Raw genomic sequence first — 27500 nt, forward strand, 5'->3', positions numbered from 1 at the left:
GAAGCCACCTGAATGAGTTGTAAGGTAAGTGTCAGAACTTCCAGAACTGAAGATGTGTCAGAGGTACTGTTTATTCAGCAAGTCATTCCAACAGAACGAGGCAATTTGTACTTGTCTTAATGGATCTAATTTTATTTGACCAATCCCTTCCTCAGCCCTATTGCAAGGAAAGAATGTGCATGCTAAATACAATAATTGGTCCACTTAATATTTTTTTCTTATCTGTCTGATCTTTCCCTAGGTAAAAGTGATCCATTCTGTGTATTAGAGCTGGGAAATGACAGTCTTCAAACACACACCGTTTACAAGAACCTCAATCCAGAGTGGAACAAAGTTTTCACATTGTAAGTGGATTGCTTTTGAAAACATGCTGCAACGCCAAACAGTTAGGAGCTTAACTATAAAATCTATCGACTTCGGGGAAAATCTAAAGGTCAAGTTTAAGATATGTCATTTTTTCATAGTCAGAGAGGATGTTGGAGGAATATCAAATATAACTCAATTAAAGCCTTTTGCCTTTTATTAGTTCTTGCATGGAGTTTATTAATAGAAGTCATTAAAAGAAAAATTACTGTGATATTTATAGGAAGAATCATGACTAGACATAATGGAGTCATAGCTGGATCCAAGAGATAATATAACAGAAAGTAGAGACCAGATACTCACGCCTACATTTACAGTAATTTAAAATAAAATGTTTCATTGAACCATGGTAGAATCCTTGTTTAATTTGCAAGTAAGCAGAAAATTAGAGCTTATGTTGTTCCTAGTAAATCTTCTGAATTTAAACTAGTCAAACACAGCTTACCTCAAATTAGAAGCTTGAATTTTTAGGGAAATCAAAGTATTCTCTTTTTTTGGTGACTTAATAACAGAAGTGATAATTTAGGTATTGCTTTTAGACAGCACGATTTTTTAATCTTGCTTTATGCTGACAAAGATTTTTGTGAATAACTGAGTGAGATAAATGCCTCCAAGACTGTAGTGGTCTGTGGCAAGGAAGGCAATCACGAGAGCTGGCAACAGAGCATTTATGATGCTTGTATGTGTCCACTGGAAGAACAGTTGGAGAATGAGGGACGGCTTGCAAAAGCAGCATTCATAAAGACTGGGCTGGATGCAAACGCAATAAAAAGTATCTGATCTCTTTGATGGAAGTGCTTACTGCATTTCTGTTTAATTCATGGGTGCTATTGAACACATGTCTCTTGGAGTCCTTTCTCTTACTTACTTCGTTCTCAAGAAGCTTCCACTCATCACTGTTTATTCTGAGATTGTGCCAGCAGATGAGTCTTGTTGGATGTTCAGCCAACAAAATAGATCTAACAAGAATCCGAAATTATTTTATTTAAAAAAAAAGTTTGTGTCGATACTTCCTGTGGGGCTCAGAAATGTCAGCTGCAGACTATTTCTAACTTTCTTCCTGCTGTTGCATTTGGTCCAAGGACCAAATCTGCAGAGCTCTCAGGCTCTCACATCTCTCCTTAGATTTTTGGCCATTTTCAAAAATTTCAATTAAGCACCTTAAAAGCTATTTAGATTTATTCTGGAGCAAAGTGGATTGTTTTGAGTGGATGAATCCATTTTAGCTGGAGCATTCAATACCATCAGAGAGCCCTTCCCATCATATTCAGATTTTCTGCAACACACCTGTGTGTGTCCCTGTGGGGTTTTAATATTTTACAACGCTGGTAGCTATATCATTTGGAAAATGATAATGGCTTGGAGGGGAATATGGAAGTACAGTTGCAGAAGTGGCAGATTTCGATATATTTTAAAGCTATAATGTCTTGAAAACAGTGAATTTCATGGTTGTTTGCCATGAAGTGCCTGGGTCACATCACAGAACGTGCTGTGTCTGCTAGCTGGGGAGACAACCAGGTAGGTTTTAGGTTCAGACTCTGCTCTGCGAGGAGCAACTCCACTGTGTCACAGGCAGAGGTCCCGGGAGCAGGACTGCTCTGAAACGACCTTCTTTTGGGCAGAATGACAAACACACACTGTATCATGTACCTCTTTCTTTAACTCTTGCACATGGAAAAGGGAAAAGAGGAGATAATGAATGCAATTCGTAAGTCGTCTCCAGTTACCCATGATTTTGCAGGCACACAGATATAACTTTTCTCCAATGAGACTCTGATTTATTAATGATCTGATAAATACTTAGGATCGAGTGCCTGCTGCCACATCATTTGCACTGAATGGAACAAAATATGGTACGTTTGGCCTTTAATTAGGGTTGTTAGGTTTCTTTTTAAAGTAATTGGCTTTGTTAGTACCTTAAAAGGGAGATAATTGTTCAATAATTGTTACATAAGTCTTGTTTCCTGGATTATCTCTTTAACATCCTGAAGCCTGGATTTGAATTCAGCCCTTGACCTCTCCCAGTCGCCAGCTTTCTCTGTTGGAGTTCTACACTGTTGGCATCAATATCGATGCACAAAAAATGTCACTGTATGGTAGTTATTTTCTTCACCTAGTTATGGGACTGAAACATGAGGGGAAAGCTTGGGGAATACCCATCATTTGATTCATTTTTTTTTAGGGGAATTTAATTAAATGCTACTTTTATACTCCAAGGTAATACAAACTTAATTAGTAAAACAGTATTCTCAGATCTTTGCGGAGGAGACTGTGCATGTGTATCGAATTTTATTTTTTTATGTGTCTGCACTTTTTGTTCCAGCCCTATTAAAGATATTCACGATGTTCTGGAAGTGACAGTGTTTGATGAAGATGGAGATAAACCCCCCGATTTTCTTGGAAAAGTTGCCATCCCTTTGCTGTCTGTAAGTTGCCTTTTCCACGTATATCATTCAAACATTGACGGTTTTGCTGGGAACGAGTTGCATTTCTTTTCCCTGTAGCACAAAGCAACACAGATTTAGAGATAAACAGGTTTTGTGATCTATATATGCCTTAGTTGGCAGTGTTTATAGTTCTCCTTAGTGTAACGAGCATTGCCAACCCATTTTAGTACAAATTTGGTTGATTGGAAAGAAAACTGCAGAAGCGTCTGTACTTCATCGGTGCTATATGCCATGTAGGTCTGAAAACATAATTGAGTTGTTCTGCATGTTTCCGCATCATCTTATGAAGGTAGCATTTTAAGCATGTCTTTGTCTGTTGTCTTTTTACTCCGAGAAGGTAATTGCACATCACGGTAGGATTGACTAGAGATAGCTGTTGTTATTGGCGCAGCCGAATAAAATTACCTAAAAGGGGTGTTTTCTACTCTGTAGTGCTTTTAAAGACTGGTGGCTTTTGTTCTGTAAACAAATATGTGAAGAGTGAGCATAAAATCAAAACTGGAAACAAAGTGAGCTCAGAGGAAAGTGGTTGCTCTGGAGATTAAGGAGAGTAGAAGCTTTTTTCAGAAATGGCCAAAACCTGCCAAGCTATGAAGACAAGGGAACGTAAAAGGGTCATTAAAAAACATTAATAGAGAAATGGGGGAAAAGCAGCTTTATGTTTGGTAAGACTGATTTAATTTTGGAACAACGCTGGTGGTAATAGAGTGAGTAAACCAGATGAAGAAGATGTAAACAGCTCCATGTGTATGTGCAAGTTACAGAAGATTCTGGTAACTTCTTCAGTAAAGTTTGAGAAGAACTTTATAGGCTGTGGCTTTTATTAAATCAATTGGTAGATGTGGCTTGAAACATCACGGGACTCTTGTGGTCGTATCAGTCAAGTCGTGTAAACACGTTTAACTGTAAGCACGGGGATTTCCTTGACTTTTGAGGCATTGATGTTTTGCAGTAGGTTCCCTATGCAGAGGAGAGGGTGTGACAGGTATGTACGCAGTGAGTACTGCATTGAGCCCTGTACAAACATTTGTGCTTGTAATATGTAACATGATTCAAGTGATACACACGGTAGTGAGATGCTTTCGGTAATGCACAGTGTGATGCTGTGGGTAATAGCACTCTCGAATAGGCAGGCAGTGAATCCTGATTGAAATTATAGAGTACAAAATTGCAGTATTGTTTTGAAACATCTCTGTGAAAGCATATTCACCTCCGCAGAAAGTCTGGTACACATCTCTCATGGTTAAGGCAAGATTTTGTCTTAGGGTTTTAGAGGTGGGCTGCTGCAGGGAAGGCAGCATTGCAATAACGGCTTGGTGGGGCTCTGTCCTAGCAGAGACTGAAGAAACGGGATGTTTCTAGAAGGAAAGAAAAGGTCCCATCCGATCAAAGCAGGCCATATAAGCCCCACAGAATCAGCAGAGTTTAGGTAAGGGACCAGCCAAGACCAGAGAGGGGAACTGCAAGTATTTGATGTTTCCAAATAAATAATGAACTGCCCAGAAAACTCTTGAACTGGCTTAGAGGATATGAACCCAATCTAAGGAATGCTTTATAGTGGTAAAGAAATAGGCCAACGTGCTCCAGTTTTGTTATTATTTGGTCTAAATAAGCATATTCCTTGTGTATGTGCACTAAAAGCAATGTGGCTTCTGAACCTCTTCATGAAAGTGTTTGTTTTCATCTACTGCGTGCTCTTTCCAGGTTATACTGCAGTCCAGAACAGGGGAATCCCTGCGGTTTGGGGGTGAGAAGAGCCTAAGCTATAGAAGCTGAGGAGTAAACACTGGGCTTTTGGTGCCCCACACACTGTCGTGTGCTTTGCGATCCTCTTCCCTCTGTGGCTCGGACTGCAAGTTCCTTTTGAGGCTGGGGATATTTTAGATTGTTTGTCTACTTTAGTGGCTTGAGTTGTCAGTACCTCCAGTTTTAGAACAATATTAGTCAGTTGGGCATGGAGGATGATTTGATGTTTACAGGGAGGAAAAAAACCTCTTAACATCTTTTATTCCATTTTTGATCACTTTGTTAATTTTTCCCCAAGTCCTCGTATCTCTGATGTTACTGGAAGAGAGTGGCTGGAGCAGCTGCTCTCCTGCAGATCCAGTGCGTGCCAAATAGTCTGCATGATCGGCAGCAGGCTGTGTGGGCTCACAGTGAGAAGATGTTAGATTTGGACTTTCTGTTGATTTTATAGGCATTTGTCAAGTATCCCTTAGGAAGCATGTAACAAGGCAGAGGAGGGGAGTGCATGTGTGTGGTAATGTCCAAACTATTCAGTGTAGGTTTTTTGTCCAAAGTTTGAAACAAAAAAAATAAAATAAAAATTGTTTATACTTTCCCCTGCCAACTGATCTTCTTCCTTCCCATCCAAACTTCTCTGCCTCCTATTTCAGTCAAATCTAGTGTAAATATATTTGTCTCTGCTTCTGATTAAAAAACATTTTGCACCTATTAACTTAGTCTGCTCAGACAGAGAACTGCAACTTTCTAAGCTCTTCTTGAAATGGGAATTTCGATATATGTTGTCATTTTGACTATAAATTTGAATGCATCCTTTGAACCATTTAGATAAATATGCTGAAAGAGAACAATAGTTAAAGGCTCAAGGAAGCCTCACAAATCATATAGGTTTAATTGCTTCTAGGTAATCAGGTCTACTATTTGCCTTGCATTAAATTCCCTTTTGAAAATAGAAGTGCCTTTTTTTTTCCCCCTGTTAAAAATGCACAAGTTTGACTTGTGAGCTGTCAGCACATGAAGTAAGTTTACTTCAGGAATTGTTCATGGATGACTAGGTTCTTTTCTTGAGGAAAAATTGCCTTGAATAAAGTATATGTTGGAGGGATATGAAATGTTTAATTAATTTGACAACGAATTTTGGTTTAAATGTGTTCAGGAGTCTTACACTGGCATTTTGCAAACATGCATACACCTTCATCATCACGTTAACGTACAAATAACCCTACTGCACAAAAATTCAGAGATAGTGAAATTACTTATGCTTTCCATTCATCCTTGACTGTGATCTAGGCTTATTGCAGGCACCAAATAAGAAACATAAAAAATTGGGTGGCACGAGAAGAGTTTTAAGGTGTCAGATGATGAATAAAGCTGCAAACTTCACCACCTTCTGATAGACGTGATGAAGCAATATTGGATGAATACACACGGTGCTTTGTTTCTCATACAGCTCTACCAATGATGCACTGTGAAGACATGGATTTTGGTAGCAGTACACTGAATTTGGGGGACAGAGGGAGAGAAGTTATTTGCTTGCATTTTACCTTTAGCTTTTCCGTGTTAATCAACCTATTGTACTTTTTTTTTTAATCCTGCCCTTTTTTTTGTCAAACTGCTGTCCTTCTCTACAGCATGTATAAGCGACCTCGTCTCAAATACAGCTCTGGTCAGCCACATTCACAGAAGCAGAATTTAAACTGAAAAAGGCACAGATTAGTGCTACCAAGACAGTCAGCAAAATGGATCCCGCTCTTGCTGGAGGTGGCCTATAGAGTCTGGCTTGCCACCTTTGGGCTGAGAGGGAGATTGCTTTCTCAGAGCCTGAGGGAATGAAAGAGAAGACCATTTACACTGCTGAACAGAGCAGGTTTTTGTGCTAGAAGCTGAAGATGATCCTGGGGAACAGAGAAGTAAGGCAAAAACTTCATTGCTTCAAAAAGGAGTCTGATAGGTTTAGAAGTTTTGTAGGTTTTGGGAGACTTGAACTAATTGCCAAAGAAGTCCTTTCCATCTCTGTGTTCCTTTGTGCCCTAGATCTCAGTAAAAGCAACCGTGTTTCTCTTTGAGAGGGTCTGTCTCTTTTGTTTTGCTTCAAGAGACTCCTATCTCCTAGAAGGCTGCAAGTTATTAGAGACATGGGAGCATATAGTGTGCTTCAATGAATTTGAAAGCAGAGTATATCAAATATCCTCGTGTAGAAAGACCTTTGAGTGAAGAGTTGCATCACAGAATGGAATGTTTTTTTATCTGCTGAATTATCAGCTCAGAGTAGCCTTCAGCTGCACCCTTTTCTCAGCAAACAGGAAGAGGCCTATGAAATATTTTCAAGTGCCAAGCAAGGTCGGTAGCCAATGATACAGTGAAAACAAGTAGTATGACTTTCGCAAGCTTAATTATCTAAAACACGGCCTGGATTCAGAGAGCAGACACCTGACGATTGCAATTATTTAGCACTTGACCATGAGTGCACAGCCTTTTCCAGGAGAAAGCTTTTGAGTTTGAGAAAAGTGAAAATGCTGCATTTATTTGATAGAGGCATCTGTGAAGTGGATAGTCTGTTCTGACTTTTCTCCCCATTCCAAAATTTCTGGTTCATGATAGGGATAAAAAACCCGCATCTCTTCCAGCAAAAATGACACCTTTTTTCTGAAATTAAATTCGTCCCCGACCATGCACTACTCACTGAAATGGTATCAACAGGAATGTTTTTCTTGAGTACTAGGTAGGGTCCTTGTGCTCCCAAGGTTTTTGGCTCCTCCTCAGACTGCCTGGAAGCCCTCGTGTGGCTGCCTGCTTCCTTTCAAATCATCAGCTCCATATCTATTTGGTCTTTGGATATCAATCCTCTGCCAAGAACCGAAATTTCCATTCTACTTTTGATCCCATGGAAGGTTGTTAAAAGTGAAATATCTGGGGCAGAGAGATTCATTTTGGGATGAACGAATGGGCGTTTCGTACAAAATTGATTCAATGTATGTTGCAAGACTGGGAAGAAACAAAAAAAACCTCTTTATTCATGTCCAGGTGGATCAAATATGTGGCTTGCTTTCATTTTTTTGTGGGGAAATATGTCCTTTGATAAGGGTAGGTGTGTGTCTATTACAAGACAGCTTTATGTTATTCAGGGCAAATGGTATGACATTGTGCATCAGCAATGAGCTCAAGCAGGAATATCAGAGGTCCCAAATGCTTTAGATGAATTACCCTTGGAGAGTAGCCATTACCCTTTCCACACGTCACAGGTGTTGATGTACAGAGGTTTAACCCAGCATTCTTCTGTCAGGTCATCAATATATGACATTGAATCTGCATCAAAGCTGGATACAGAGTGAAGTTTTCTTAAAATCAATGTAAAAAAAAAAAGCCACTAAACCATATTTCTTTGAGACAAGAGCAATGAAAAAACACTCTTTGCTGCGTAAGGGTCCTGTCTTCTCCGTGTTTTGTGTCATATCAATCTCGGCTTTCGCTATTTCATTAAAATTCCCAAGCGGTCAGAAGGTTGTTGCTTAATAGATTTAGCATTGACTGGCTACATCAATACTGTGTTTAGTCACATTTGTTTTACTGGGGACGTCTGTGGGAAGAGTTTAGCAAATGTATTCATTCATTTGAAAGGAACCTGGTGCACTTTGGGCCTTGACTGTACTGTGGTCTCGTGTACCTGAATGTTTCCTTCAGCTAAAGCACTGCCAGAAGTTGCCTCTGTCTGAAGTGCCTCTGTAGGTTGAAATAATTAATGCACAAAGAATTTCAGCTTTTCTTCCAACTTCTGATTTCCTTTGCATGGTCCTGTGTGGAGAAGGGACTCTGAAATAAAGTATGTGAATTGTTCTGTGAAAATATTGATACTGGCATTTTGTCTTTCTGTGTTGACTCAGAACAGGGAAATGCCCCAAATATCAGCAATTCCCATGGGATGAAAATCCTGACACTTTTTCAGAGGTTTTCTGGTGGTGATCTTGCAAAATGAAACATGTTGGGGTAGGCACTACTGTCCTCCTGCTAATCACATGGTTATGGGCTGTCTTGGTAGGTGATTGAGCCCCAGTATGTTGTATGCTATTAAGAAGCTTTCAGAGAATGCAAGCATTAGTATTAAGTGAGGGATATAAAACATAATCAATAAAGGAATAATATTGATAATGTCTCTTTAAGGACCTCACCTGCAGATATTTTCACATTTCCTTTGAATATGACTTTCCTTCCCTTTTCTCATAAGTAGCTGTAAACATTCATAGTAAAGATAACCTATTTTAGACACAACTATCAGGAATATTCATTGAGTGAAATCCATGTGAGATCATCAGGTATGTAGCAAAAGGTGTTTGGGTGGTAGAAGAAATCTGATCTTTCTGAAATTTACGTTCATCCTAGGACCCCAGCCCTGGCTGCTGACCTTTTCCACAGCTGGAGAAAGCATGTAAGCAGTCTTTGCGAACAGCAGAGACTAGGGAAAAGTACCCCGAGAGGAGAAAGAAATAGATCCAAAATGAAATTAATATGACTGGCTGTCTCTTGAGATGGAGGGAGACGTTGAACAGAATCTGAACTCTGGCCCAAGAACAGCATGCAATCAAAATGTAGCAATGAAAATTAAAAACTATTTTGGATGTTTTCTTCTGGGCACAGTTGAGACATGCCACCGATCTAATCTCCATGCAGTCACGGATGTTACAATTACCCTACACCTTTTGCTGAACTGCGCTGGCTTAGCACGTTGCCAAAACCATGAGAGATTTTTTTTACTTTTTTTGCTGGGTTTTTTCTTTTTATCCGAAGGAAAACGCAATAGAGAAATGCCATTTCGTAGCCAGTTGTTCTTTTGTGCTTTTTCTTTTTTCCTCTGAAGAAGGTCAAAAGCTAGGATATCTGTATGAATGTTTAGTCTTAGGCTGAGTTATAATTGCACATCTTTTACCAGGCAAGTCAAACACTTAGAATCAAAGATGCCAAATGAAGCTGACTGTAAAACTGTATTTGTACTGCATTACTTTTTGCCCTGTTCAGTTTTAAAACAGCAGCAACAACAATAATGACACCATTTAAAAAAGTTTCCCCAGCAACCCCTATTTCCAAAGACAGGCAGAGGTGGAAGTTATTTGTTGCTGATTTGAAAGTTCCTGTGCGAACACACCTGCAGACACACCCAAAATGTTTGATTCAGCTCCAGCTCTTAAAATGAAGAGTCCTTTCCCCAGAGTCAGAAGCATTTTTTGAGTGCAGAATACCATGATATGGGACTCGGACCTTTTCAGTAGCATTTCTTTTCCTTTTTCTATCAATTTAGCAGCATGTGGCATTTTTTCCTTGTTGGATATGCTCTTGAAAGTTGTAAGAACGAAGTACATTCCAAGGAATGTAAAAAGAACTTCCCACTAGTTGTTGCTCCTAGGGTAATAGGACGAAATGTTATGAGAAATATGTGTAACTGAAATACATGGAAATTCAGCCCAGAAATTAATAACTATGGAGAATCCGGAATTATGATATTGTGATATATATTAGACACCTACATCTCTGCAGACACACTGGGAACAACATACCTTCTTCCATGAATCAAAGCTCAGTCTAAACCTGCTGGTGGTGGCATCCCCTTGGACCAAAGGGATAACAGCTGCAAACCAAGTCCTTCTGGCCCTCTATCTCTACCATCAGTAAATCCATTTTCAGTGAATTTGGGAAATTGAACAAAATCTTTAATTGCCACATAAATTTTGTTTTGTTGTTATTCATTAGCTTTTAAAATTATTTTTTGCCCTTGCTTGAGGATGGGAAGAACAAACTGTTGAAATAGCAGAATCCTTTATGATGGGCCGGCAATACTGTGTGTGGCAGTTGGCCTGAGGACCTTCTGCTGCCACTCCGCTTGGCCCTAGAAGAGGAGCTAGTCACTTCAGCAGCTCTTCTGGTTTGGGGTTGCAGATTATCTGAGCCTGCTCGTCTGCAAAATAGTTTTTTGCCTGCCCCTTTCTTGGGAGCTGCGGCATTCTTTGCCGCCAACTCCAATCCTATGTGTACTCTTGCTGTGAAAGCTTTATGATTGGTTTAGTGCGGTGCCTGTTATCGTTATTATTAGTTTTTATTAAATAAATTCCACATATGTCTGCATAACTCCCAGCATCCTGTTAAGCAAAATTTTGAATGAGAACATAGTAAAAGCTGGAGTTTCTGGTTGGACACTACAGAGGATGCAAAGTTGGTCTTTATGAGAGCCCTCTTCCCTTTCAACTGTGAGCCAGAAAACCTATCTACCCTTTGACAAGCTATTTGGTACAGAAAGGATGGACCAACATTGGGAAGGGAAGTGACCTTTCCCTTGTCTTGTGAAATCACTTTGTTCCCATTGTACCTTCCCCTCCCTTCCCCTTACTCATTTCTACCATGGTTTATATGAGTGCCTCTTCTAAATGCCAGAGCAGCAATAGCCGTTTTAAATATGGTTGCAATTTCATGCCCCCAAATTTCCTCCGTTATCTTTAATCTTTGATCATTACAGTCCCTGAATGTAGCTTTTTGGTAAGCTGCAGTTTTTTATGTTACTGCTGGTTAGAATTAACTGGTCTGCTTCCTAAAAAGCCAAATGTTTAATCAATACATATCCTACTGTGTATAATAAATATATTTCTGCCATCGCTTTTTGAAGAGAGAATGCTTTTGATTTGAGCCAAATAGTTTACAAAATGGTGAGAGAATTTTTTTGTTGTTTTTTTTTTAATAGACATTTAATGTGATAGGGCCAACCGGCAGATTAGAGCATAGAAATGGTATTGAAATTCAGAGGTGGGGTGGGGGGAGAAGTCTTTTACACGAATTAGTTAATTTTGAACATTTGTTACATTAGCATTTGCTTCACTTAAGCTGATTAATTTCTTTGGATTGCGTTTGTTTCCTGGGTAATAATTTGAGAACCTTGCAATAAACTAAGCACTAAGAAGCGGGTTCGTGTACTGGAGTGTGCAGTAGGTAGGTAAGTTGTTGTTTGTGGCTCTTTTCCTGAACTTTGGAAGAAAAATCCCATTTTAAACCTGTAATAACAGAGGCTGATTACTTCCCATCAACTCACTGGCTTCCAGGGCAGAATTTTCAGACTGGTTATTGCGTGCGCTGCTCTACTATAAAGTACAAGGTCTGTAAATTAAAGTTGGACCATAAGAGATTTAATCTGCAATTTTATAGGTCTCTAATCCAACGGTCATTTTGTATTTCAGGCTGCAAGTATATTATCAGGGTTTGGGGAGGGGTTTTTTTGTGCTTGCGATTTATCTATTTGTTTGTAGTGTCTTTAAATTATATTGTGGATTACAGTCGGGGAAAATATTGATGCTTTTTCTCCCCCCCCCAACTATAGATTAGAAACGGTAAACAAAGTTGTTATACACTGAAGAATAAAGACTTGGAACGTGCTTCAAAAGGAGTAATTTACTTGGAGCTGGATGTCCTATTTAATCCTGTAAGTTGAAATATTTTCTCTTTGCTTATCGCTGGCGTAAGAAACGTGTGAATTTGCAAGGACGAGAGTGGGGGGACGATGCTTTAAAAACCAGGAGCCAAGCAGGAAAAGTCCCGACCCGGTTGCATCTGGTGGCGGAGGGGAGTTTCATGCAGTGGGTGAAGAAGTATCGAGACATCAGAGCTCTGCGATGGTCCCTCCAGGTGGATGGGACAATGCAGGGGCATTTTTGGACTGACAGTGACCACGGGCGCCTTAGGAAGGAGGTGCCGATTGCTGTACGCCACGGCTTCATTTGTAACAGCCAAAAAAGGGCTTAATGTTTAGATTATTGTACATTACTTTTAACACCTACTTCCTCCCCAAAAAGCTGACCCACCGTGTTCTCTTCCCAGGGTGTTGACGGGAAAATTAATGAGGCGTGTACACGGTGCACTTAGTTTTTAGGTGGCTGAGTCAGTCTCAATTGTTTATGCCCTACAGCCTTTTACCAAGTTAAACCCTATTTATTAAGGCCATCGTGGGCTATGCCGCAGCTCTGCTTTTGCTGAAGTGAGTCCAGCCTTGTCCAATTTAACTCGTGCACGTATTTTCTAGCAGCTGCTCCTAAGTTGCATAGAGGTTGAAAAGAGTGAAAGATCCTGAAATTGCTAATCAACGCTGGTAGTGCAAAGCTGAAATAATAAACTTAAAACTCTGTATCTTTAATTTTTTTTTTTTAGGTGAAAGCAAGTATTAGAACATTCAAGCCCCGAGAAAAGCGCTTTACTGAGGAGAACCGCAAATTTTCTAAAAAGGTGAAAATCGTCTCCCGGCTAAGCTCTTGCATGTGTTTTGGAAAGATTTGAATTGCTGTAGGACGGATACAAGAACAAAACCTATTTATGCATAAAATGCCGAACACATGTAAATTCTGCATATTTCTGTTTATATTAAAAGGTTTGTTTGTGTTAACGTGGAATTGCTTTCTGATCTAGTTTGCATCAGTAGTTTTGCTTCATGCTTCAGAGTGGGGAAAATGACACCTTTGGATGTTGCACAGTTTGCAGCACCTAAAGCACGACGAGAGCCTTATTCCCTTCTTTGGGAATGAAGAAACCAGGTCTAAACATAGTTATTTAAAAAATCCATAGGATTTTAGAATAATGGCCCTTATCTTTTTTTTGAAATAAAGGTGCCCTATAATAAGGCTAAAATTCCCTATATATTTCTATGGTCTAATCCAAAACACGTTGAGAAGAGGTTCAGTGTTTTGATTAACTTCTTTCTGGCCCTTTTTCCTGAGACATTGCTATATTTTGAAAATTGGAGAGGAATGAAGGTAGGTTTGTGTTACGGTTTTATTTAGTTTTGGCATCAAGATGTGCTTTTTTTCTTTTCCTTTTTTTTCTAAAGGATGAGGAAAAACTGGAAGGTTTGGGTGTAATCAGAAAGCAGACAGGAGCTGGAGAATGTCTCTGAAATAAAAGCTTTATTTGTAATATGTGCCCTGGCATGCATTTGTAGCTTAAATTATCCCTGTTTCTGAAGCAATAGTAGGATATTAGAATGTTTGATTAAACTCCTCTTCTCCTCCCCTCCTCCCACTCAATATTTATCAGATCTTATCAAGAAATGTTGATCGTGTGAAAAAAATCACCATGGCAATATGGAATACAATACAATTCCTTCGGAGCTGCTTTCTCTGGGAGTCCACAGTAAAGAGCGTGATAGCATTTGTGGTAAGTGGATTTCTTCTTTTATTGCATGAGGCTAAGTGATATAAGATCTGGAGTGTTATGGTGCCTTCCTCTCCACTGGCGTAAAGCCCTTTATTGTTTGCTGTTATTGGTATTTTGTAGCTACACAGCTGCAGGACTGTGGCTTTCAAGGCAGCTTGGGCCACGTTGGGCCTGATGGGTGTGGAAATTAGACCTTCAGGAATAGCCTTTCTTCACTCAGTGCAGAGGTGCTCACCAACCTGCACCGAGGATGCCCGTGTCCATGGTGGGTGATGCCACCCTGTAAAGGCTGTGACCACGTGGTGACTCTGGATTTTTTTTTTTTTTGGAAACATGGCAATTGGGTGGTAGGAAAGAGGGGAGGTGGTGGCTGAGAGGCTGATGCAGGGAAATGCCTTTGATTTGGGTGATGAAGGGAGCTGATGGGTCTTGTCTCTTCCATCTTCCATTGCAACGAGGCAGCACGTTGCTGCGGGTTATCAATGCCTGCTATGCCCGTGTCCCTGTGGCACGTAAGCACCTCTGCTGACACTGCCTGTTGCAAATCTATTCTCTTGATGATAATAATACATTGCTTTAAAAAAAAAAAAGGAAAAGGCTGGTCAGTGAGTTCTGCTGCACTCTGTGAACAAAAAGCCAAGTTCTCCACCTGCCTGTCCCACTTTTCAGCTCTCTCCTTTTTCCTCTTGCTAGTAAACACCCCATTTGCAGTTTTCTCATAATCCACTCAAGCACAAAAAGGTTTTGCCTGCTCTTTATTCTGTGGTGTGACATTTTCTTCGTGCTTGAAATGTTTGGCATGCCATTAAAGGTTGAAAAATTGTTTTGTGGTGGTCCAGCATGCAGAAAGTTAGTTTTTGAGTTGAGTGTTTATTAAGCAAAATAATAGCCACATCTCCAAGATTTCTCCCCCTTATACTGTCTGTGAATTATAAGTCACTTAAAGGTTCTTTTGAGGAAGACACTTCACAGTGTATTTGCTACAGATGAGTAAAGTGGACCATCCCTGATTGAAAGAAGCTGGAGCTGTCTTTCACCCTGCAGGTTAGAGGGACGACTGGCACGTAAGAGTAGGTAGGACAAGAGGGTCTTTTCTCTGTATTTCTTTTCTCCTGTTGCTCGAAGCTTATTTAGATCATATCTAGAGTTCATGGTTCAAGAGCTGGTGGAGAGCAGAGCAGCCGGTACCTCGCTGAAGCAGGTGTAGCTGTGCAAGGCAGCTCTATGGTTGTGTGCGAGGGAATCGGATGGTCATGCACGCTGGGGCTGGAAAGGGTGGGACATAAGTAAAATCCCGGTGCTGACATCCTACCATCACCGTTCAGCAAGAATCTAGGCACGTACTTAAGAGGTTTGCTCTTAAGAGATTTTGCACCAGAATACTTGTAAAGTTATAGCTATGAAGTTCAGTTTTGTAGACTTAAGAAAAGTTTGGAAGAGGTGGAGAGGCAGAAAAAGAAGGTGGAAAAGTGGGTCTACAGAAAAAGGAATTGATTCCTAGTGAAAAGGAGAATGAGCAGGTTACAAGCTACAGATTATCAACATGTTTACTGGATACCGTAATGCTACTGGTTTCCTGAAAGAAAGTGGCTAATGGGAAAGGAATAAAAATACGTGACTGTAAGAATAATTACTGCGGGTTTCTTCTACAAACCAAAATTTAAGTCTATCTGACTTTTTCCACATGGAAATAATTCAGCTCTGGCACTTAAAATGAAGTGCTCATTATGTACCTCTCTCTCACTATGTCCAGCGTGCGTATTCGTAGTATTGAAAATACGCACACGTGGTAGGTGCAGCATCCCTCCCTGCCCCAATCTGTATGTAAAATCCACCCTTAACAGGTTAAATAAAAGGTATACCAAATATTGCATTTTTAAAATCACCATTCCTCAGCAAGCAACATCTATATATCTTCAGTAACTGCCTTTGTATCAACTTAGCCTGTACCAAATTTGTCCTTACTGACGACCCGCTGGTGGGTGACGCTGAACACCAGAGGCAAAGAAGATGCACAAAACTTCTCACCCATTTTTCAGCTGGGTTTGTGAAACCATGGCTGGTAGCTTAAGTTCCAGCCAGGCCCTCAAACCATAAAATGCCCTTTTTTTCCCCCCCCCTCACAGGCATTGTCCCCTGGGCCACTGGCAATAACCGTTGTGACCATATTCTACATATTCCACGTATATTTACTGTGATAATCCCAGAGATTGGGTGGTCCTTAGGGCCCCCCTCCTGTTCTACTGGGTGTACAGGTAGCCTATGCCCCTTCCTCCAAGGGGGAATAAAGGGAAGGAGGAGGACGGAGACAAGCAGACGCTATAATCATGTGAACCTTGTTTTCTTTTAGCAATCAGACAAAAACCACTGCCAGATGGAAGAAAATATTTGTAAGATATCATCAGAGCATGGCAATAGGCGCGGATGTGGTATCTTACACCTTCCTGTTTTAGTCTCCATTACAGGGCACCTCCCTCCCCATTAGTGCTGACAGCTCGCAAGTGTGACAAGGACATTAGCTGCTACTTCTGGGTGCACGAGAGAAAGAGAGGGACAGATAAAGAGGGAGGAAACAGGACAGCGCAGGCAGGACACAAGTGAATGAGAAAAATGTTATCGCCATGTTTTCTCATTTATAAGATACATCATCCCAAGCTAAATTTCCTTATTAGTTTGTAATGGTGAGAGGAGACAACCCAAGAACATGCGAGTAGATTTTTTTTTTTGCTATAAAAATGAAATCATATTTTTTATCAGCATTCTGCGATTTTAATCTGATGATTTTTAATCTCAGTTAATTGTATAGGCACAGAGTACAGATCGGTCCTGCTCAGGCACAAGTAAGATTAGAAATCTTTCAGGTTTAAAGGTTTTGCAAAGAGGTTTGAAAGGGACGTGAGGTGAAAAGCAAAATTTTGCTTTTAGTGATATTTGCACTGTGCACAAAGGGTTTGGTGCAAATTGTGCTACACAAATTCTAGAAAAACATCCTGGGTCAGAGGAAGGTGTCACATGTAGGTTTTCTGGATTCTTTATAGTGTATATTTCATCGTTGGTCTGGTGTGAAAAACGGATGCACATGTTTGTGTGTGCCTGGAAATATCAGGAATATTCCCACATGTGGAAAATGTTGCCTGTAGAGTTAATAATGTTCATATACTGGGAGAGATCTTAAAAGGCTTTGTCCGTATGTTGTCCTCCATCAATTCAGGATTTGGGGGGATTTGTAGGTTTTTAAGACCAAAAAGCTCTTCAGGCATTCTACTCTGTTTATTTTTGATACAAAAATATATGTATTCAACCCGGTATGTTGCATTTTGACAGAAACATACCTCTCCAAGATCTTTACTTTTAAGGTATCATACTCTAGTACATCCCTGTACCGGTTCTGCTTGTGTGCCTGATACCCTTCATATCCTACCCTGGACGATTTGCTCCCGGTTTCCAGGGTGAATGTTGTGGTTTTAGCATGGTCCTCATCACTCCTTCCTCTTGCCACACCTTTCTCCATTGAGATGTCAATTCCAGAAAGCTGGAGCTGTGCGGTGAAATGTGCCTAAGGGAATATCTGCTCACAAGTCATATTGTATATTTGTGTGATTTGTAATTATAAGCTGTTTTTCCCACTCGTGCATATGAAAACTTGTGTTCTTACCTTTCTGATGCACTTTTAAACCGAGTTCCTGGTCCTTCCTTCCACATGCAAACATTCCCTGCCTGCTCCGCTCCCCCTTCTTCCCTGGTCATGGAAGTTCAGTCCATAACAACTGAATTGTTCTTACTGTACAATATGTATTTTAAAAATATTTTAAAAGTTAATTTTAGTCACAGAATGATTTTCATGAGGAATTATGCATCATTGCACATTGTGCTTGTGATTTTATACAACATAATTACACCTTCTATTGACAGTTTTCTCTGCATTAATGGTAATTATGTCATTTAATGAAATTACAGTAATTGCATTAAAAAAGCTATAATCTGGTGCAAATTAAAAGGATATATTGACTGGAATTTTTGCTATCATATATTTTTTTTTAAAGTTTGCATGACAGTTGCAGGAGACATTGACAGGATCAGGCAAACGATGGGAAACCAGCTACCATAGCACCTCCGGTGTGACTGGCAGTGCTCGCTGCTGATTTGCTTCAGGGTCCCTGCACACTCACCCATGCCAGCATACTTCATTTTTACTGGCAGCATGTCCCACTATATCAGGTTTAGGCTTCTTGCTAATCAAGGCTGCTGCCAGGGTGGGTACAGGTGGGAGCTATTTTTCAGGCTCAGCCCGAGCTGGCAGCCTGGGTCAGCCAGACAAGGAATGCAGCATGCACAGGCAGTATTTACTTATTTTGCAGTGACATTGCGGTGTGCCTGATAATTATTTTGTGATGGGTTAGTACGGGGAGGAAAGGAAGGAATCTGGGGTGATGCAACGTAATGCGTTGGGAAGGTGGAGTTTCTGGTTAAACTGACTGCCGTTATTTAATGGTGGGGAGCTGGGAAAAGGACAGGCATGGGAACATTTTGGAGCAGTTTGGGCTTCCCAAAAAGCCAGCTGATGCAAAAGTAGGGAAGCCCTGGAATTTCTGGATGTTCAGCAGAGCTGCTGGGGTTGTGGATGCAGCAGGAAACCCAAACTTAAGCTTTTGAGGTCCTTGCTGCAGAGGTGAGATTTTTGTCACCCTTCTCCATTAAGATCTCCAAAGATTTTTAAATCTAGAGAGAGCTGGAGGATGCCCCGTTTTTTTGGCTCTGGCCTCTTGGGCTGTGGGAGCTGAAAGCCTGAGGAGCCACAGGGCAAGCTGGGTGAGGCTGCACGTATGGGCATTACTGTGCCAGTTTGCTTCGGTCCTAATCTGGGGTAGCAGCAGAGAGATAGGTTAGGGTCTGCAGCCCGGGGACTTCTGGGCACCTCGGCAGAGTGTGCCATTTAACACGCTGCCGCTTAAGCTTGTGGTATGGGAGCTGGACCTGAGCCCAGTTAAACTCATCTCATAGAGGAGACAACAACCATCTTATTAGACATGAACAATTTTTAATCCCTTTTGAGCTGGGCTATATTTATACTGATGACCTACAGGGAAAAGGCCATTAACTTGTTGACAGTGTCCTCTAAAATTGCTAATTGCATATCAGTAAGAGGGAAACGTTCTTTTCCCTTGGAAAAGATGTTTAACTCAAAATCTAAGCCTTCTGGAGTTTACTTGGGGTAAATCTTTCATTCTGCATGTGGGCAAGTGTCCCCTGCATGTTACGGTTAGGCTTTCCCAAGCAAAACACAAAATGTTCCAGTCCTGTTTGTTCTAAGCATAATTCAACCCTGGACATGACAACAATATATGGCTAAAACATCCAATTTTACTCGTGCATTGTTTTGCAACACAGTGATTTTTTTTTTTTCTTGATGGGAGGGGAGTTATAGATCAATAAAGGGAAATTCTTGGGACAAAAGTTTAACAGGGAACGTGAGGAATCTATGGAGAAGGGAGACCAGTAACAGCTATGAAATCCAAACAACTTAGGATAGAGACCAAGTCACCAAGCATCTCTTGGACCTCTCTCACATGAGCTTCCCTGAGATCTTTCTTGTTTTCCTTATGAATTGTCCCCTAATTTTGAACAAGCAGTTCTCTGATACAAAGTACAAACCACCCTGCCATGACTACATGTGTAACTGATGAGAAGAGTAGAGTCTTTTTTTCTCCTTTTTTTTTTTATCCTCATAGCTGCGGACGAAATATAAATCATCATTCCCAAACTATTCGGGAACAGCATTAAAGTAATAGTAGATTAAAATGTCTCCACATTAAAAAGCTAAATAAAATGAATAGATGTAATCCTAAAGAGAGAAGAATGAGTATTCTTCAAACACTGAATAGGGAACTTGGAAAAAGAAAAAGCTTTAAAAAAAGAAGAAAAAGTATTAATGCAAAAGAGATGGTCTTTACTTCCGCTTTACTGTAGAGCCTTTGCTAAGGGCTGTGCTCAGCCCATTTGCAGCTTGTGTTTTGCTACGGTTTTAAAGAAGCCAACGGCAAAGGGACGAATGCAGTTCCTATTTAAATAGAGGAGCTGTAAAATAACACTCTGGTACAAAAATTTGTTCATATTTAAGGCTACAGCTAGTGCTGGAGGAGCAGGGAAAGACAGGGTTTCAGGAATTTGACCTAGTAAGTCAGAGCCCTTCAGAGCCCCTAATATTTCCTCTCTTCTTTCCCTCTGTAAATCCCTGGCAAAGGCACTTCTTTAAAATTATTGTCTTGAACTCCAGTGAAAAGGCTGGATCAGAGGTATGTTTTTATTTCGAGCTATTATACCCCAGTAAAAGCATTTTCCTAATGATGGAGGAAACTTTTACATCCCGCTTCCTCCGTGCCGCTCATGGCAGTGCCTGTGAAAATTCACCGTTTGTGCATGCGAAGCCGTTTGGAGCACGTTACCTGACACATGCAAGTAACCCCTCAGATGAGAAACAGGCTTCTCTAGACAATTAAGGGAGGTGGTTTTACCCTTCCCCCAGCAATTTTTTCATTTCCAGTATTATTCTTCTGTGGTTGAGGGGAATACAATTTAAGTGTGAGATCCCAGGCTTCGCTTTGCTGCCGCAGTTAAAATTCCTGGAATAGCAACAGTGATATTGATGATGCTGAGAGACACACAGCAAAGTAAACACATGTTATTTCCAGCTCTTTCAAAAATGCAAGAACAAACAAGGACAAAGTTAATAGGGAAATAACCACTTAGAAGCTTGACAACGTGATAAACAAGATTTAAAAAGCAAAGTTTGAAGCTTTGGAGTTGGGGTGAGATGGAGCTGAACAGAGACCAATACAAATATCCCTTTTAACTTTAAGAAGGATAGATGGTCTTATGTTTCCAGCTCCGGGGTTTGCTTTTTAGCAGTGAAATGTTCCAAAATAAAAATAAACCCATATTTTGCATCTGAGGAGTAATATTAATTTCCTATGGGCATGCTTAACAAGGCACTTCCCATGTATAGAGTGCCTTGCTTTTGAGTTTGGGAAACTTCCTCTTAAATTAAGTCTATACTGTGCTCATATTTTTGAGCAATAGTACTACTTTCTGTGTCGTGGACTGAAAACTTGCATGCGCCACATAGGAGTGATTCCCTCGCCACGTGGTAAAGAGAGACCCAAATCCCTGCCTCACTCTTTAATTGCATTACGTTGTTTTTACTTGATGATAAAGCCTTTTAATACCTTGGTTGTGTGTGTTAAACTTTATAGTCAAAGTATGCAGGTAAAAGCCCAGATCTGCTGGAGGATAAGCCTGTGTACAGCTGGTCAGTGGGAATGCGTATGCAGGCATTCAGTAAAGAATTAAGGCAATGAGAAAGAAATTCAGCTTTGTTATAGTATATAGCTGTATCCCTAGAAGGTGCCTGCGTTAAGAAACGTGTACCTGTCTAGCTAGCTGTCTGTCTCCAGAACTGGATTAGAAATACGTAGTTTTCTTCTGTTTGGGTATCTAATGACAGCCCACAAAGCCAAGCCCAAATGTGCAAACATTTTATCTAATAAAAAAAAAAACCAAACCCTAATGAAAAAGGGCTCTTTATAGCTAAAACCTGAACTAAATGCATCTGCAAACAGTTCTGACTGCCTTTCTGCTCGAGTTGTGACCTGTTGGAGAACTCTGCTCGGCGCTTGCATTTCCAGCTAATTTGATATTGCCTTTTTTTTTTTTTTTTGTGGTCGAAGCTTTGTCATTTGTTTCGAAGCTGTCATTTTTATTAGCCTCCCTGGCTGATCTTTTTGGGCTCTCGTCAGGTGGTGTGTGTTCTCCATTGTCTGCCTGGTCTTGGCAAGCTGTAGGTCCTTTTATTGCCATATGACGTGGGCGTGCTTGCAGCAGTAGCCTGTAATTATACCCACCACAGGTGACAGTTACAAGAGAGCTTTGGTAATAATTTTAGCTGCCTGATCTGATGTTTATGAAGAGCGAACCCTCTTTGTGGTCTGGCTGGAGTTTGCTATATTGTTTTGTACTTTAGCTGTTTTATTTATGAAGCCCATTTTTTTTTTTTTCCCTAATATATAATGTCTTGTGTCTTTTGAAGTTCTGAAGTTCTGTAAGGGGTTATTGTTGATCTTACGCCGTTTTGTACATTTTCTATTTATTTTTGCGTATCTTGTATTTATTTTGCTTTGTCTGGCAGGGTAAAATTGTACTCTTGCCTGTTGCTGGTTTTATTTGTATATTTAACATTGCTGAACTCCTGTTTCTAACCACACATTAGCAGATATGCTGTGTTCTCCTAGCTGTGAGACTAATCACAGATTAGCATTTAATTATGTTTTTTTTGTCTTTGACTATTATTTAACTGTTTTATAAAAAAAAAAAAAAAATCAGTATCCATGAAGGCAGCACTGGTTCCTTTACTTTTGATGGAATTGCAAAACTTGCATATGCTGAAGGTGAATTTAGCTCATCATTCTTACTGTTCCTTACAAATCTACATCCCAATGTTAGGAATTTGCTACAAAAAATGTGGGAAAGACTGAAGTGCCCACTGCCTGAAAGCCGGCTTTTCTCTTGTGGTGTATTTTCTTTTTGCAGTTTTAGATTCTTTAGAGGAACTTCAGATTAAATATCTTGACCACCTTCTGAATTTGTGAGAAAGCAGTAATTTGTAATCCTTATCAATTGCCTGGTGGGTTGAAAACCAAGAGGAATTTATTTGTAACCATTTGCTAGCTTATCTGGTCCTAAAGAGACGCTATTCCATATCAGGATGCAGTCACTTTTATTTTCCCAATTTGCCTGTTGCCTTTCCTGAAAGTGTACTTTATTCGTAGATGAGAAATTGCATAAACAAAGATGAAATTAGTATTCTAAGTTTAATGAATGCTGCATCTGTGTGAGACTCATTAAACAGAAGCGTGAGAGAGAAGCTACTTACCGACCACTATTGGAAATACCAGAATTTGAGAAGCTTATGTGTAAAATTCCCAAAGTCTGGCATGGATTTGCACTATGCAAGTTGTGTGGAAAAAGGTATGCAGCTCAGCCCAAACTAATAAAGAAAGATAGGAAAGCCATGGTATCTGTTACGAAAAAGGTATGTATTAGGAAGTGAAATTGTCATTAAAAGTAAAAATTCCTTTACTTTCTTAGTATGAGCTTTTTTCTCCCAGAACCCCAGGTGTATTGATTTTCTTTTGGTCAGTATCTGCTTGGTTTTGTCTCATTATTCACGTTACTTTGAACTGGGACCTCTTAGAAAGTACTTAATTTTACAGAAGGATTGTAGATGTTCACTATTTACCTCCCTTGTCATTGGTGGAGCAACCTTATCAGTATTTTGTGGAGTTTTTCTTCTTTGCTTTCTAATTTTTAAAAAGGCAAATCCTTTCTTTTTAAGGCAGATGTAGGCTTAGAGCAGTGCATTCCCTTGAAACATATAGGCAGTTTTTATCCTTCTAAAATGAGGGAGTAAGTAGAGACATGTCTGTAGGCGGTCTAAATCACTGTAACGCCGTTAACGTCAGCAAACCGATGTTGTTAACATCAGGTAAAAATCTCCATCCTCATTTTGGGGCAAATCCTGTGTGAAGAGGCGTAGCAGGGCTCCTGAAGAGGAGGAGAATCCTGTAGGTGGCGGTGGACCCTCACGGATGAGCCGGTTCGGGCACTCAGACTTCTGTCAGATTTTTCTGGCAGGTTTTCTCTCTCTTCTTTGAACTATTTGATTTTTAATTTAATTCCCCCGTTCTCTCAGCGCTAATCTAACACTAGTTGCAGAAATCTTGACAACTGGAAGAAATTTCCTATTCGAAGGTAATGCAACGTTTTGGTTTTATGATGGAGACAGATGCACCTTGAGGGGTTTCTCTTAAAGCATTTTGCTTCTTGTGGGGCTTTTTTTGCCTTTTTTTTTAAATAAGAAAGAGTTGGATCCTTTACAAGATCTGAAATAAAAGGGGATTAGTATAGAAGCTACAGAGCAAATATATTTTTTTAAAAGCCTGTTCTCTTTTAGTTTTACTTCTCTTCACTAGCAACTAAGACATGCTTTGATTTAGAGGTTAGTCGTAAGCACCCAGGAAGTTCTCAGGCTGTTTAATCACAGAATCACTAAAGTTGGAAAAGACTGTAAGACCATTAGGTCCAACCATCAACCCAACACCACCATGCCCACTAAACCATGTCCCACAATGCCGTGTCCACATGTTCCTTGAAGGATAGCAATAAAAATAAAAATACCCTGAATCAGAATATGTCCCTTCTATTTTTTCAGCATTCATTGGAAAATAAAGCTGGAGCAATGGGATAACTATAAAGTCCCAGAAATCTGATTTAAAAAAAAAAAAATCTGTACTATTAATTATTAATGAATTTGACTACTGCCACAGTAAAGGATTACACTGGTACCAGTAGCATCAATAGAGTTTTGATCACTTCCCCCACCACTTCATGAAAATTAAATCTATTCATCTTAATTGTGACATCTGCACTGCAGTCAAGCTTAGCTTGGTTTCAGATTTTTTTTTGTTTTAAAGGCAATGCTGTGATTTTGAGAAGTGTTAATAAATATGTAAAACATGTAGTGTTTTGTCCTAGTCTAATATGCTGATTGATTTTAGCCTTAACATTACCCATGTGAAGTCAGCATGTTTGCTGAAAGATGAGTGTCATATGTGAGCAAAAGTCTCTGCTAAAACAGCCTTTATTTACTCTACTAGCTCAGGTTCAGAACTTTCTGCTTGCTTTTTGGGAGAAGTCGCTGTCTTCTGTACGTTCCTTCAGCTTTCATCTTTTAATGGAACAGAGGAGCTGCACAGCTCTGTATCAAAGCCAATTGTCAGCTTTCATTAGATGTAGTCTATTGTTTGTTCAGATTAGAAATAACTGCATTACACTTTGACTTTGAAGGCTTGTTTGTTTTTAAATACACTAGGTATATGTGACCTTTTTGTCGTTTGTGATGCACTGGGCTTGACAAATATGAGATACCCATTTAAACTGCAGCAAAAACTATTTGTAATGCAGGTACTTCACAAAAGGCGCTTTTTGTCGGTCTAGAAAAGTAAAACAAAATCCTGCAGCTAATATGAAGCATTAATGGATTCACATCAAGTATTGTTAGCTAGCACTGTACCTCAAACACATTGCATGGGGGGGGAGCCCACACTGCTCAGTGAGACTGCAGCACCCAATTTTAGCAGTGGGTGGGAATCCACTTAGCTGGTTTTAAAACCCCATTATGCATTGTCCATATGAGAACGGTTCAGACGTGGCCTCTGTCAGGACATGATGGCAAGGAAGTTTAATTCCATTAAAAAATTGCACTAAGCAAATTTTCTTAAAATGTTTAGAATATTAAATGGGGAATGCATAATTGATACAGTGATATTAGCTTTTTTTTTTAACCGAACATGCCCATCAGGAATTAGATGATGACTTGTTCTAGCAGTTAAGAAAACTTCCCCAGATACTTCCATGTACGCATTTGGGAAAATTATGCGCAATGATATATTTCAATTTCCTTAATAAACTAGACCTGTTTTCCTAATTCCCTTTCCCTCAAGTCCCTCCACAGGGGTTAAGAAATGAAGTATTTTGAAATTATTATCAGATAACTGTTTCTATGGATAAAGAACCTAATCTATGCTTTTTTAAAAATAGATTTGTATTGCAAAGCTGGGAAATAAACAGTGGTGGTGGAAAGGAAATTTGAGATTAGTAAAAATGAAAACATTTTGCAGGGCTACTCTGGGTTGTTTTAATCTTTTTTTTTCTTTTTTTTTCCTTTTTTTTTCTGGGAAGTAGTGCTTTTGTAACAGCATGCATTGCAATGGCTTTCCTGCTTTCTGTTTTAAAGGTTGTACAAATGCTAGCAGAGACAGTGGTCCTTCAGTGCCCAATGAATACTGTCTTACACACTGATACCTATAGTAACACATACAGAGTGACTATGAGATCAAATGCTCTGGTTAAAAAGCCTTAGGGAAGCATTATGTGTCTGAGGTCTGATCTATTGTCTGGGAGGTCGGAGAGTGTTAATGCACTCTGCAAAGATTAGACTCTCTCTCTAATTGCTCCAACACTTCCTTAAAGGATTTAAACAGTCAGGAAAGGTGATGCTCCTTGTCAATTTTTGTCTTCTGACAGCCGTTGAAGTTTATCTGTCTTTCCGCGGAGACCACTAGATCACGTAAACCAGGGAATGTCAAAAGCATGAACCCTGAATTAGGGCTGAGAGCAACGAATGCCATTATTTACAACTTCGTTATTTCAGCTTTTAAATACTTTAAGTGTTGGGGACCGGATCACGCTTACATGCCATTCCATTTACATTTGGTGATGAGAACTCCCAAAGTCCCGCGAAAAGTTTAACTCACTGAGTTTGATGAAAAGTCACCCTTTTAATTCTGAAGCGGCTCAGATTATTGTCCGCATCCCTTAGAGCACGGCTGGTGCTTCCCCACCGCGCCCCTGCGGTACCGCATCGGTGCGTGTAACAGCCACTGCTGTTGTACGTGGTACCGCTTATTTATCCAACTCTAGTGCTAAACCTGAGTTACTGTGAGGCACTCTTCGCTATTTACCCCAAAATTTTCCTTTCCCTCACCAAGTCTGGTAAGGCCTTGATTTCCCTTGGTTCATAGAGCCTAAATCATGTATTAAAAAAACCCCAAACAACAAAAAACAACATTCAAAAAAAAATCTGGTAAAGCTCAGGTGGGAAAGTATTTCTGCTGCTTAACCAGCATGTCCACACTGACAAGAAGTACCTGACCCCATCACTGGTTTTACAAAGCAAAATAGAAATTTGTCCAATGGATCAGAACCTCTTAAAAGAACCAGATCGTTGTTTTGCAGCCTAGCTATTGGTTTAGAGGAGTAACCTGTTATAATGGCTGATGTTTGCAAAGGATGCGTCTTTTGCTTGGAAAAGCACTTTAAGAGCAAGGGATGAAAAAAGGTGAATGTTTCTGAGAAAGGAGAAGCACGGCTCAGCCCCAGGAGAATTTGGAAGATTTAATATTTCTGCAGCAAGGCCATGGTATCCTCACGTTCACAGTAGGGTAACGTTATTGTAACGAGGGTGGAATTTGACCCATCTTTTTAAAAATGCCTGTTCCTGTTTCACAAACAGATGTGAGTATGTCCTGTTTCACTGCAGTTCACACAACACAACAGGCCCTGCGGAACAGAGAGCCATCCTGTAGTTATTTTTTCTGGTGGATCAGAAGCTTTTTAATTTGAGATAGTGTCTGGTTTTGCTAGTCTTGCAGCCTCTAGATGTGTTGGTGTATATAACCCATTTCACACATATACATGTATAAATATGACCTATAAAATATACATATATTTAATGCCTCTTTTCTAGACTCTGAGCAGATGACGAATACAGCTGTTCAAAGGAGAAAAGGATTTTTTTTTAAAAAAAAAAGCCCTCTTGGCTCTGAATCGGAAATTGAGGAGCAGAATTCATCAAGTGTATTCTGATCATTCTCACATGGGTAGTTCCTCCTTCCCTTCCTGCATAGCATGTTCCTTTGCACTGTTGCTGTATTATATGAAATGTTTCATCTGTATATAAAAATTAAAAATTCAAACAAAAATCTGGCCCACATGAAGAACAGGCCCTTTGGGCATATGGTTCATTATGCATATTCGTTTAATTACTAAAACACTTGGGATGTCTCTACTGCCCTTGCTTTCAACTTGTAAAGTTGGATCTGTTCTGCAGCACAGAATATGTTGAACAGGCATGTGTCATAAAGGACTTCAGTTTTCTCC

At 39.9% G+C, this 27500-nt stretch overlaps 1 protein-coding gene across 4 annotated transcripts in view; it reads left to right on the top strand.

Moving 5' to 3' along the window:
- MCTP2 (multiple C2 and transmembrane domain containing 2) overlaps positions 1-27500 on the top strand; it is a 101975-nt gene that overhangs the window by 44268 nt on the left and 30207 nt on the right. For all 4 annotated transcript variants that reach the window (XM_059823661.1, XM_059823658.1, XM_059823659.1 and 1 more), the window contains exons 12-16: positions 242-344; positions 2687-2789; positions 11905-12006; positions 12729-12803; positions 13608-13727. In XM_059823661.1, the coding sequence (XP_059679644.1) occupies positions 242-344; positions 2687-2789; positions 11905-12006; positions 12729-12803; positions 13608-13727 (503 nt within the window). The remainder of the gene's footprint in view (positions 1-241; positions 345-2686; positions 2790-11904; positions 12007-12728; positions 12804-13607; positions 13728-27500) is intronic.

This window comes from Gavia stellata, chromosome 13, assembly GCF_030936135.1.
Source record: "Gavia stellata isolate bGavSte3 chromosome 13, bGavSte3.hap2, whole genome shotgun sequence".
Lineage (NCBI taxonomy): Eukaryota > Metazoa > Chordata > Aves > Gaviiformes > Gaviidae > Gavia > Gavia stellata.